The sequence below is a fragment of the Echiichthys vipera genome (assembly GCF_963691815.1).
Source record: "Echiichthys vipera genome assembly, chromosome: 10".
Taxonomy (NCBI): domain Eukaryota; kingdom Metazoa; phylum Chordata; class Actinopteri; order Perciformes; family Trachinidae; genus Echiichthys; species Echiichthys vipera.
In genome coordinates, this window is record NC_139835.1 from 20,755,460 (window position 1) to 20,768,178 (window position 12,719).

Sequence of the window (12,719 nt, forward strand, 5' to 3'; positions counted from 1 at the left end):
ATATAGTCAGTTATGTGGACCAGGTGGTGTCTTTGTCATTCTACACGTCAAACCAGCTCGCCAACATTGAGCTGCAACAAAGAGAGCAACTCATACAGAGTAGCACCACTGCCAAGTTGACATTTTATCAGGGGTACGTACGTAGTGAGAGCAACATGAACACTACACTTCAAAAATAGATACAAGCAATTAGACTTTACTAATGTGTGTTTTACTCTGCTGGAAGGAATAGTACAGAGCCCCCTATGTGTTACGAGCCAAAAAAATGAGACCTAAAATTGATCAAAATCTTTATTTATGACTCACCAATCCAAACCATAATATTTTAAGCAGGCTGTCATGGGAAACTCCCACTGATGAGGAACAATGTGTGTTATTGTAACACAGAAACAGGTCTATATAATGGGCATGTTTTCATGCATACATTATACTGTGGTGTGATGATACCAACGAATCCCCACAATAAGGCAATCTAATGTTTCAGTCTTGATATATACTGTAGCAGATTTATTCCATTTCTGCAGATTCATGGTTATAAAGACATTCACTTGTTATACAGTACATTAACTGCTTATTATTCCCCTGAGGAATTAAATGTTTGAATATGAAATATTTGATTGTGAACGAAACCAAAATGGCAGAATAATTGCCTCAACAATCAGATACTGGCATCGATGCCACATTGGTCAATCTTTGGAGATTCATAACTTTTTAGTCTGAACTTTTAAGACAAAGGCTCATGTTGTCTATTCTTTTTAATAAATCACCAAAAAGAGCAAAACCAACAATTGGTTGATCATACCAAGTATCGCTTGTGTAGGTCAACCCTGATATAGTTTATTCCTCTGTGCCATATACCGCTACTGTTGTCTTAAGTACTGGAGTTTCTTCACTGCAATGAACATGGGCACTGTAGTTTATTTTGAGTCCATCATACATTGGGTACATTGTCCTAATGCAGTAAATACTCACTAGAACACCCAAATGTCTATAACTCCACAGCTGATAATAATCCCAAAGGAATGCACAATTTACTCCAGTTTAAAACTGGTACCCGGTTTTTTAAGAACATTACTTACACTTTTAAAAAAACCCTGAAAATATGATTTTGTCTTCTACTTTCAAAGATGTATGACTATATACTGGGAGGTAGGGAAGAAGATATTGTTGGTGTTAATCTTTTGGAGTTTGTTTACAAGAAGAAAAACATGGAGCCTTCATCATCAAGCCAAACACAGGGCATAAAGTTCTGAATTCAGGCAAAGAGTACTTCTAAATTTATATAATACTTCAGTACATTGTATTTCCTTCTGGACAACTTTTCAGGCTCACAAATCGCTTCTTGCTTCAACTCCTGTAACAGATCAAATACTTTCAAATGGACACCTATGCACTAAGCATCTGCTATCATGTAAACACTGAATGGAAAAGTTATTCTGCACATGTCAATATAATACCATAACTATTAAATTAACCTACCTAAATGGAACATTTCACTGCCATAGTTACATGAAGATGAGAAACTACGAAATTAAAAGTAATGATGTAAACTGAAAGACGCTGCAATCCAGGACTTGTACACCCTTGTGATGGTGGCTGGTTGGAGTGAGAACAGAGGATGTAAAAACACATGATGCATGGTACCTATCAGAATGTAATGTTGTGGGTTAGCACTCTATCGAGATGTGAAGGTGTTCAGGGTTTTGTCAAGCCCTCTGTTCTGTTACAAAGTGAGTGGTAGAGTTCAGAGCTCAGTGAGTATGCTGAGAGGACCTGTTTGAACTCCTCCAGGGGGCAGTAGACTCCACTACAACCTGGTATAAGTTGATCCTACAGAAACACAGGCAACATAGAGTAAAACACAAGTGGAAAAACTGCAACAATTTGTCAAACAAACATACACATTCTCACCCCCTACCTGGTCTACGTATGACACTTTTACAAATGACTTGTTGGTCTGCCGGTGTTGGTGGAGCTCCAGAGTGATATCGGCCGCATACGGTGGCCATCTCATGTCAAAGACCCCCAGAGCCATCAGACAGGGAATTAAAGTGGTGTCATGTGCGGAGTACAAAAACAACTTCCTGTTTGAGAGAGGATTATTGCAGTAGACCATTTAAAAGACAAAAAACAAATCCGATTTGTGCAACAAAATGATTGTTTCCAGCAAGACATGTCCAACCTGTTTGGCTCTGACGAGGTGCCCTGTAGTTTCTCTTCAATGTTGGTTAACAATGTGTGCAAAAGGGGTCCCACACACAGCTGCAAGTTCTCACTGTCAAAAAACAGAAAATTTATATTAGAATTAAAAGGTGGCCGGTAAAAGCGATATCGACCCTTTTCAAAAGCCCCTCCTCTGCTGACTTTGTTTAATCTAACCTCTTGCTGGGTTCATACACATGGCAGATCATGTCCACAGCTCTCCTTTCCACTGTGTTCCTCCAGGTGTCCAGCACTGTTGGGCAGGGCAGTCCATGCGTCTGTCAATGTGCAAAGACTTGACACAGTCAGTATAACCTCAGAATGAAACTTCCAACATTACTGATGACCTGCTCACTTTTTTTCCACAGCTGTCACCTTACGAGATATTTGTTTTCCTTCATCATAGTAATTTTCCTTAAGGAGGTTGTAAATTTTAAGACTTGACAGTAAAATCTACCAGTAGCCTTATTTTCTATTTAAGAGGATTATCGACATATTGATTCAGAAATGTGTTGCTCTAATTTGTTGATTAGTTTGGATGAGTTGTAACTGATAACGGGTGGATTCGAACATAAATCAGCCGTAGTGTTAGGTAGGGCTTCAGTGTTTGGCATTGGCTGGTACGGGAGGAACAAAAATACGCGAATTCATGAAAGGCTAATAAAGTTGCTTCTTCTGTTTTGTTTCAGATCTTGTAGTTGCACCATTGTGTACCTTTACAGTAAAAGATGGTTATTTGAACATCTATAAAAAATTGTCCCTTTACAGTCAGATATGCAAAATTTTAAAAATCTTTCATGCAGTAATGAATTTCTTTCACTGGCTGAATTAGAAGCTATTTTAAGATATCTTCAGTTACGGCCATGAGTAAGTGAGGGTAATGTTTAAAAGCAAATCATGCTGAATCTGTTATTTTAGCTTGTTAAAATCTGTAGAAACGCGATGAACTCTGTTGTGGAGTTTCATTTTACTAGCAGTAGCAGCTAGTAACTTGCTGGGTTTTCTGCCTCCAGCCAGGCCAAGTCGTCATAATAATTGAATGTATTCTGATAGCTTGTGGTGAGACCTAATAAAAATCATATGAATCATGATGCGGCAGTGTCACCTCTCTGGCAACCATGTCGTCCCTAATGAGGATGAAGTCGATGTGCTGGTGAGCAGCGATGCCCAACGCGTTCTGGATGCTCTGCAGGTCTGCTGCAATGTCTGGCAAAGTGGACGACTCTGCCCAGCGGTGGCTGCACAGAACACACAGTGTCAGCCACAAAACACAGACAGGCCATGACAAGCTGTCAGAGGCATCTCAACTCTGCTAATAATTCTGCACAACACATTATTCTAGATTCCAGATTTGGGAAGCGGATGCATAAAAGGTTTGAGGACCGGTATGAAAATATACTCTACGTACCTGCCAAGGATTTTGAGCAGCTTGCATCCGTGGTAGTTAGGATACAGGATTTCAGACTCTGCCTCCGTTGTCAATATATGCACAATTTCTTCAAGTAGGACAGAAAAATGACAAAACCAGATAAGATGGGATTCAGAATAGAATAATTGACATCATGCACATATGGATTTTCTACCCTACCTTTTTGTTTTTGCTGGAAAAGCCCTGCTACCAGGCACTTAGCAGATTCAATGGTCCTCACAATGTTAGTGGAGCGCACACTAAAAAATAAAAAAGAAGAAAAAAACAGGTCATGGAAGACAGCCAACTTCAAAACAGTAAAGCATTTAGGCTGATAGCCTTTGTTTCGTGCTCGTAAGCACAATGTATCAAAGCTGTAATGTACAGAAAAGTGCTTGTGTTCTGGCTACCCTTCACAATTTGCAACACTTACTAGACCTCAGCTGGGTTAAAGGTTGAGCTGAGGAAAGGACTCTCCTCAATGTATCTCTTCCTCAGCCTCTCACCCAGCTCATACAGCTGCTGCATGCCCACTGTGGTCAGCTGACCGGGGAACGTGCCACCCTGCCAAGGGCAACAAACAGGTTCAGGTATTACTCAAAGATGACACACATCTGTGCTGCCGTACAGGAATCCAGAGTGAATGTGGTACAAGGATGGCAGGAGTTGATATTGTGGGATTTAGTTTTCTAAGCTAAATCCAAACCAGTAAACCTCTTTACCTCTAACTCAGCACAGGGCGGTATCCTTTCTATGGACACAGTGGCTGGCAAACATATCTCACTGGGAAGCGCTACACACAGATCCCACCTGCATTACAGAGAGGAGCTAAATGAATGAACCTGCTTTAAAGTCATCTGTAAGGCTTTGTAATGGATCCTAGTGGCCACTAGAGGGAGGAAGGCTCCTGAATCAACAAGGTGCCTCACATCTATGGAGGGCAAAAACATCCAGATAGAGTCTATGAAAAGTCTTAATCCAAAATCACTTGTCACCCCTAATAGATAGGTGATTGTGTGAAACAACAGGCCATAAAGGCAGCAGCAGCAGATATTAAGGAGTTGCAGATTGCACAGTAGCAACTACAGGTCTAAAGTCTGCCATGAAAATGTGGTTCATTAATCTTCCAAAGCTTCTTACCAGGAACCAACTACACAAGCTTGTCTGATCACACCAAACACCACAAAACACACATACTCACGTTCAGTATGTTTTTCCGATAGCTGTCTTCTACAGGGGCCGGGGGCCTGGGGCCACCATGAAGATCTGTTACTTCATAGTTGATGTTTGTGTGTGCCGGAGGCTCTAAGAGAGTTGGCACCCATTTGGCCTTTGACGAGATGAATGCGCCCAGACAAGAATTGTTATTAGACAGAAATTACAAGCACTAAACAAGTTGATGAAACACAGGAAAAGAGCTTTACCTCCATTACATCAGGTATTGACTTTAGCGGCGTTCGAGCACCATGTCGGAACAGGACTTGGACCAATTTTAGTTCGTAGGGAGAACTTGGATTTGTGTCAGTGTTCTTCTGTGACCACAGCATTGAACCAAAAGCCACTGACATCGAACCTAAAACACCCGCTTTGGTCCAAAGATTCCTCATGTTTGCTGTGAACCAAACAGACACATTGTTTTAGTGTCTGAAGTAACCACACATGCATTAGGGTTAATATTAAGAGGAAGACCAAGAAGAACTTTCATCACAATCACAGCAACACTAACAGAAATAATCATTTTCATGAACAATCCCTTAATTGTTTAAATACAGTTTAACATGTACATATCATCGCTGTCAAATACACATTTGTAGACACTGTATATACTGTACTGTCATAACAATCTACCTCATACAGTATAAAGCAACCTATTGCTTCCAGCACACTTTGCACTCTGCATCATTGCACTATTGTCTTAAAGTCTATTTGTTGTTGTTATATAGGCTTACATACTTAAAACCAGCAACAAATTCAAATTTGAGAATAACCGTTGGTATGTTTGCTTAACAAAACTACAATAATAGTAATGATAATTGCATTATGAAAAAGGTTACGATTAATCAACTAATCCTTTCAGCTAGGGCGGGCTACGACTAAAGATTATTTAACTTATCAATTGTTCCGCAGACTACTTTGTAATGTCAAAAACGTGAGAGAATGCTCATCACAATTTCTCAAATTCAGTTAACAATTATCAGGGGTGTCACAATTTCAATTATGAATCAAAAATCGATCTAAACGATCTTTCAACTTCAATAGTCAAACCCAAAACGCAAATCTGAAATGGCCTCAGTGTCGTACATTCCCCAAAAAAACTACACTTGAGCTTTTCAAAGAATGGGAATGGCAGTTTTCATGGCAATGATGTGTCGATCTTTACTAATCAAGACTTGATAGTCTGACGAAAAAAAATGTTGTAATCAAAATTGAATCAAACCGTGACCTTAAAATCGCAAGTCTAACTTAAACAAAGATTTGGAGAATCGTGACACGTAACAAATATAAAAACAGACAAAAGCAGCTTATCATCACACAGAGGTGGAACCAGGTAGTCTTTTGGCATTTTGATTGACACGATTAGTCAATTATCAAAAATTGCCATTTTATTTTCTGTTGATCGACCAACGTAAACCGGTTTACCTCTTACTTATTACACTAACATGGTGAAAAAATTAAACTGATGAAGATGATAATGCTGTAGCATTATTACTGCTGTTCAAAGGTTTACTAACTCGTGAAATAGGGGTCTTCAATGTTTTTTTTTATGCCAAGGACCCCTTAGCTGAAGGAGAGATGAAGCAGGGACCCCCTACTAAAATATTACATTAAATTGAGTTGCATATTAAATTGGGCCCAACGGCTAGGGTGGCCTAAAGCTTATACACACACCTTTTTATGATGCATACAATACAAAGATATAACAATGGTCATTATTAGCATATTCATATTTTTATACATCATGTTTTAATGTTAATCATACCTTTGGGAGGTACATTGAATCCTTCAGCTCAGTTGTATCTGTGCATGGTTAACTCAGTGGCAACCTTGCCTATAAGCCACTAAGCCCACATAATGTATTCATTTATGTATGCACATATGTATCTTTGCTGATAAGATGTTGCATATTTTCAGATATATTTAAAAAAAAAAAAAGCAACTGCAGTAACTTGGGGATTTCTGTATTAAGTCCTATGACCTAGCTATGCCATAAAACTCCCAAATATTGTAATATTACAACTATTCACACTACTGATATAACCTGAGCTAGACAACAACCATTTCCCAACTCGTTTCAACAAACACTCCTTGTTACCTAACAGCTAGGGTGGCCTAAAGCTTATACACACACCTTTTTAATGGTGTATATGGTGTAACACAAAGATATTACAATGATCATTATTAGCATATTCATATATTTATACATCATGTTTTAATGTTAATCATACCTTTGGGAGGTACATTGAATCCTTCAGCTCCATTGTATCTGTGCATGGCTAACTCAGTGGCAACCTTGCCTATAAGCCACTAACACCACCATCGAGGTTGTGTAAATGTATTTATTTATACACAAATGTATCTTTGGTATTAATACGTTGCATATTTTCTGACATACTGTGGAAAAAGAAAAGTCACTGCAGTACCTCTGGGGGACCCCCTGGGGGTCCCGGACCCCCTGTGGGAGATTTCAGTGTTAATTCATATGACCTAGCTATGCCATAAAACTCCAAAATATTGTAATTATACAACTATTTACACTACTGAGCTAGACAACAACCATTTCCCGACTCGTTTCAACAAAGACTCCTCGTTACCTGAAGCACGTTTAGAAAACACACCGGTAGCACGAAGCCCACGTTAACTAACTGCAGCACAACATGGTACCTTTAAGTTTGACCTCCGTCTCAACCGCCAACCGGCTAGCTAGCATCATGACACCGAGGCTCACTAAGATGTAAAATGACGCCAGCTCTCTACTTACTTTCTGAAACGAAGTTATTCTGCTTTCCGATAGAAAACACAGCGTTCAGTTAAATGATAAAGTCACTTGTCAGTCGGCAAACTCGCACACCGCTTAAAGCCAAAGGACATGTCGGGAACTGTAGGGCTGCAAAGGCTTCTCTACAATATAAGTAAAGGTGAGAGCAAGGAAGATAGAACTACATTTCCCGACAGGCCACACCACAGTGTGACCGTTTCTTCTTCTTCTTTTTTTTCTTAAAGCCTTTTGCAGTACAGGAGATGCCTCAAGTGCGCTGCTGCCCCCTGCAGGACCTACATGTCTGCACATCACAATGATCCAGTTATGTTTTATGCTTTTATCCCAAACAAATTAAGAGAAAGTGTCCTCTCTTCAACAAATATTAATGTTCTAATCGTAAAGAAGACATCTACTTTGTGACTTTTCCATTGGACTCTTCTGATAAAACAAGTATATTTAAAGCATTTCAGAACCGAAGCATATATAACTGTTGCATTGACTAATTTTAATTTGATACATTCAATTATTCTACCTTTTAGTTTTTTAATTTACTCAACCATGTTCTTGTAAGAACTATTTCATTTTTATTCTACTTCATGAAGTTGACAGCCATGGTTACTACTTATATTACCACTTATATATTAAAGATTGACATTTCCAAAATGTAATATTTAAAAATATAATTAGTTACTGTTGTGCCCATATAATGTAAGAAACAGCTAGCATAACATCAGTGATGATAATAACATAAAACTCAGCATTCACTGGCTGATGAAGTCAATGATCTGAATCCTTTTTCCATCACTGACTAAAACCTTCCATCTTTATTGTAGATTCTTCTAATTTTCAAGCCCTGTGGTGTCAATCAATTAAAAATATAAACTGTAATTGTTTATATAGTATAGTCCAAGACAAGAGAACCAAAGATATCTGAGAAGCATATTCCATCTTAAATGTCCTTCTTGGTTACATTTTTAAATAAATAAAGAGAGCAGACAGCAAGTATACCCCTACCAGTGCATAAAACATCACCTCAGGTTTGCTCATGTGTGATTTACAGAGAAAATATTTTATTGAACAGCAATGTCTCATCATCCTGGCTACTGCTCTCATATACCCATATGGCATAATGTTATCAACAAAGCAACAAACAAACAAACAATATGAACAAAGTTGGATATTAGAGCTCAGCTTCCTGGCAGAGATGGCGAGACAGTCTGTGTTTGTGTAAATACTGCACATCCTCTCCAGTCTGTCTCCTGCAGGTCCTTTCTGGTGATAACAGGCTGGAAAATGCAAGTGGGGATAAGATACTGATCTAAACATGCAAGAAACCCTTCATCTATGTATGCTCTTCATCATCTCTTCTTCATTTCCACTTCCACAGCATTTACCACAGGGCTTTGAAATGGTGCAAGTTTGTCTAAATGTAAATTCTCCTTGACGTGAACATCTAAGAAGTACTTGGATTCATCAAACACCTTGAGGAAAACAGATTGTACAGTTGACGATTCATTGATTTGTGATGTGTTAGAGATGACATTTATTGCATAAAGGTGTGAAAGAACCAAAAATGGACAATATTTCTGTATTTTAAATGATGGATGGATGTTCATTTACAAACTGCTGTCATACACAACCTGTACAATTATTCTGCATAGAGTAAGAACAAGACATGAAATTAAATACATTCAAAGACATCAAGTGAAAAACATACAATGCACGGGGATGATTCACTATTTACACAATGGCTCCAAGAGAGAAACGGAAAAACACAAGTGCAACGTTGCCACCCAGTGGCCGGATCTCCTCATAACAGCATCCAATCAGGATCTCTTCCTCTTCGTTTCCCTTGAATCCCTTTCAAAAGGAAAACAAATTCTAAAACATTCTCTCAGTCTGCACACAAAGGCTCCTGTCAAATACATAACTAATGAATACAGTTTTTCTTTAACATCTGTAGATTGTAAAGTGAGAATTCTCAAGTTATATTTTCAGTTTGCTGACCTGTGGGTGTAGTGCAATCAGGTTCAATAGATGGCTTAATCTGAATTTACAGTCTTTGCCATGGCTTTTGGGAAAAAATACATATAGAAAACACGTTATATGGAGAGAGAGATATAGATATTTTCACATTTGTTAAGGCACGTTACCTTTATTCACTGTGAATATGCTGCATAAAAATATCCAATTTAAATACAGGTAAGTTTCAAAGTGTATTGCATAATGTGTCCCTATTTTCTCTTAAAGGGTATTTTTCTCTAATAAGTATTTTGCAAGCTGGACCCTATTTCCCGATGTATTTCTGTGGAAAGGACTAATGGCAATCCTTTTTAAAAATTGGTCCACTATCGAGCAGGAGCGTTGCAGCCTGGCCGCCTTGAATGAATTCAGGTGGGGCACCTGCGCACAGACAATATATGTCAACTGTAAATATTTGATTTTGCCACTGACAGACTCAGATTGTTATTATTATTATGAGTGTCTGTCAACATTGTCGAAAATATGGAGAAGTTGGCGTTATCCTGCCATGCTTCAGTGGGTAGCTACTGATGCAGGTTAGCCTATGAAAGCTGCATGAAGTGTCGCTCCACATGTTGCTGGCACAATTCAGAAATGTGCACAAAATAACATTATTTAAAAAAAAAAAAAAAACGTTTAGATAACACAAAGCTGCGCCTCACAATACCATCCTTCTTCGAAGTTCCACTCTGGTGTCTTCCGGATATTTCCCCTGTGATTTCAGAGCAAGATTTCAGAACAAGGCTTTACTATCTTACCATAATATAGTCAGACACTTATGATAACAATCTGAGTCGGAGGCAAAACCCAGCATTTTTAGTGGACGTATATTATCTGTGCCCATGTTTGATTGCATTGCAGCCCGGTTCACAGCAGCCAAGCTAATACTGGACCAATTAAAAAAAAGTGGCTGTTATTAGTCACTCACACAGAAATACATGGGGAAATAGGGTGTAAAAAAAATACAGAGATTCCCCTTTAATGCATCTCTAATTATTTTTGCAGTGGGATGAAACATAGAGTGTTCTGCTATTTAAAGTCATAACCTCTATTTCAATGAAAAGTTGTGATTAGTGTCCTGTTTTGCTTTTTGATGAAATGGTTTCCCTTAGTCATCTCACACTAAGCATCATGTCATTCTCACGTAAAAGTCTCTTTATCGCTCTCAGCTTTAGGCTTTAACTGTTTTCGCTAAAACATAAAATGTGCAGTAGTCAGGTATCACACCTGTTACCCTGTTTTCATTTCAAAATTATTTTTCTTTTGCAGTTTGGTTGTCAGTTTTTCAAGCTCTGGGACAGATCGATTCACAAACACAACACAAACACTGCTCATAGAGCTCAAACAAGTTCACATGATCCAATCACGGATCTCACTGTCTCTTACGTGATCACTTAGTCCATCCTCCGTAGGTTAGAGCTTGCTTAAAAGCCTCATGTTTTGACCCCTTCACTCAGTAATGACACTAAGACTACTCTAAGTGTTTTCCTAAACTGATCTTTCTGTCGCTTCTCTTTGGTTTTGAAAGCCCCCCCCTCTCTGTCAGCTACTCTTCTATACTGCCAGGTCATCCTGGCGAGCCCGGCTGCTGGTCCCACTGGTCTTGCTCAGGCGACGTTTGTCCTTCATGTAACCGGAATGCAGCAGAGGTGATGGGGCGCAGCTGTTGGGCAGCTCTGTGGGTGCTTGGTTGTATCTAATCCTCAGGAAGTCTTCCTCGTCCTCCAGGTTGTCGCAGCTGTGATGGCGCTCTGTGGCCAAGTTGGCTGAGTTCTGCTGCAGTGCCATCCTGTTGTTGAAGGGATGAGAGGCCATAGAGGTCATGGGATTCATGGAGCTCGGGTCTGCCAGGCACTGGTTGAAGTCAGGAGGTGGGGTGCAGGAGACCGATGGCCGAGGCGGGCTGTTGGGCTCCAAGGCCACAGTCACAGCTCTCTGGTTGCTTTTCTGCATCTTCTTTTTGTGTAAACACTTCTTGGCTCTCTTCCAGCCAAGGTGGTAGAGCTCCAACATGGAGAGCAACAAAGACACACCGGCCACCACCAGCATGAAGATGATGAAGACGTTCTTCTCTGTTGGCCGGGACATGTAGCAGTTGACGGGGTTGGGGCAGGGCAAGGCCTTGCACAGGTACAACGCCCTGAGGAACACCCCGTAGATCATGTACTGCACCACAATAAATGTCACCTCCATCACTGTGCGGATCATGATGCTTAGGATGTAAGTCTGAAGCAGCGCTCCTTTCAGGCGAACACGGCAATTTCCTTCAGATCCCATCAATTTTCCACTCTCCTTCTGTTGAAGGTACTCCTTCTCCCCCTCCAGGTCCCCCTCGCCTTCCCCTCTCTCTTCCTTCTCCTCCTGCTCCTTCCTCCGCTGCTTCTCCTCCCTGCGCACAATGTGCATGGCGTGGCCCATGTAGATGAGGGACGGCGTGGAAACAAAAACAATCTGCAGCACCCAGTAGCGGATGTGGGCTATGGGGAAGGCGTGGTCATAACATACGTTGGTGCAACCCGGCTGCTGAGTATCACACAGGAAATCGCTCTGCTCGTCACCCCAGGAGGACTCAGCTGCTGTGCCCAGCACCAGGATGCGAAAGATGAAGAGGACGGTGAGCCAAACCTTCCCAACCGAGGTGGAGTGCTCTTGGACCTCCTCTAGGAAATTCCCCAGGAGACTCCAGTCCCCCATCACTGCTCACAGGCAGAACACACACCTGAGACACAAAGACTGGAGAGGGAAGAGAGAATGTGCAAATGGAGGGTGCACTAGAGGTGCAAAGTCACTGAGGGGGAGGATGGACAGAGTAGAGCGGGTAAAAAAGGAAAGAAGAGAAATACAGACAATCAGTCATTAGGTCATCTTTATTCCTGCAGATGAAATGACCTTTGTGTGTGCGTGATATCATGTGCATAAAAAAAGCTTCTCTGCCTGTGAATTGCTTTAGGACTGGACACCAGCATGAGAACAACCATTTTTCCCATGAGAGAGAGAGGGAGAGAGAGGGAGAGAGAGAGGGAGAGAAGGTCCGGAAGTCATGTAAAAGTAAATAATGGTGTTGTTTTAAGAAAAATGACTCAAAATGATATTATGTGTGTTTACATT

General features: G+C 40.4%; 2 protein-coding genes across 2 annotated transcripts; both read right to left on the reverse strand.

The window, feature by feature from the left end:
- Positions 1–1,695: 1,695 nt before the first annotated feature.
- Positions 1,696–5,217, reverse strand: acp6 (acid phosphatase 6, lysophosphatidic; the record flags this gene model as incomplete). The annotated part of the gene is made up of 10 exons (XM_083921761.1): positions 1,696–1,830; positions 1,919–2,084; positions 2,183–2,275; positions 2,380–2,480; positions 3,308–3,440; positions 3,611–3,698; positions 3,791–3,870; positions 4,044–4,174; positions 4,812–4,940; positions 5,035–5,217. 10 exons carry the CDS (start codon positions 5,215–5,217, stop codon positions 1,696–1,698), a joined length of 1,239 nt encoding a protein of 412 aa, XP_083777887.1.
- Positions 5,218–11,165: 5,948 nt separating this feature from the next.
- Positions 11,166–12,305, reverse strand: gja5a (gap junction protein, alpha 5a; the record flags this gene model as incomplete). The annotated part of the gene is made up of 1 exon (XM_083921762.1): positions 11,166–12,305. The coding sequence occupies one exon, from the start codon at positions 12,303–12,305 to the stop codon at positions 11,166–11,168; it is 1,140 nt and encodes a 379-aa protein (XP_083777888.1).
- Between the last annotated feature and the right edge of the window lie 414 nt (positions 12,306–12,719).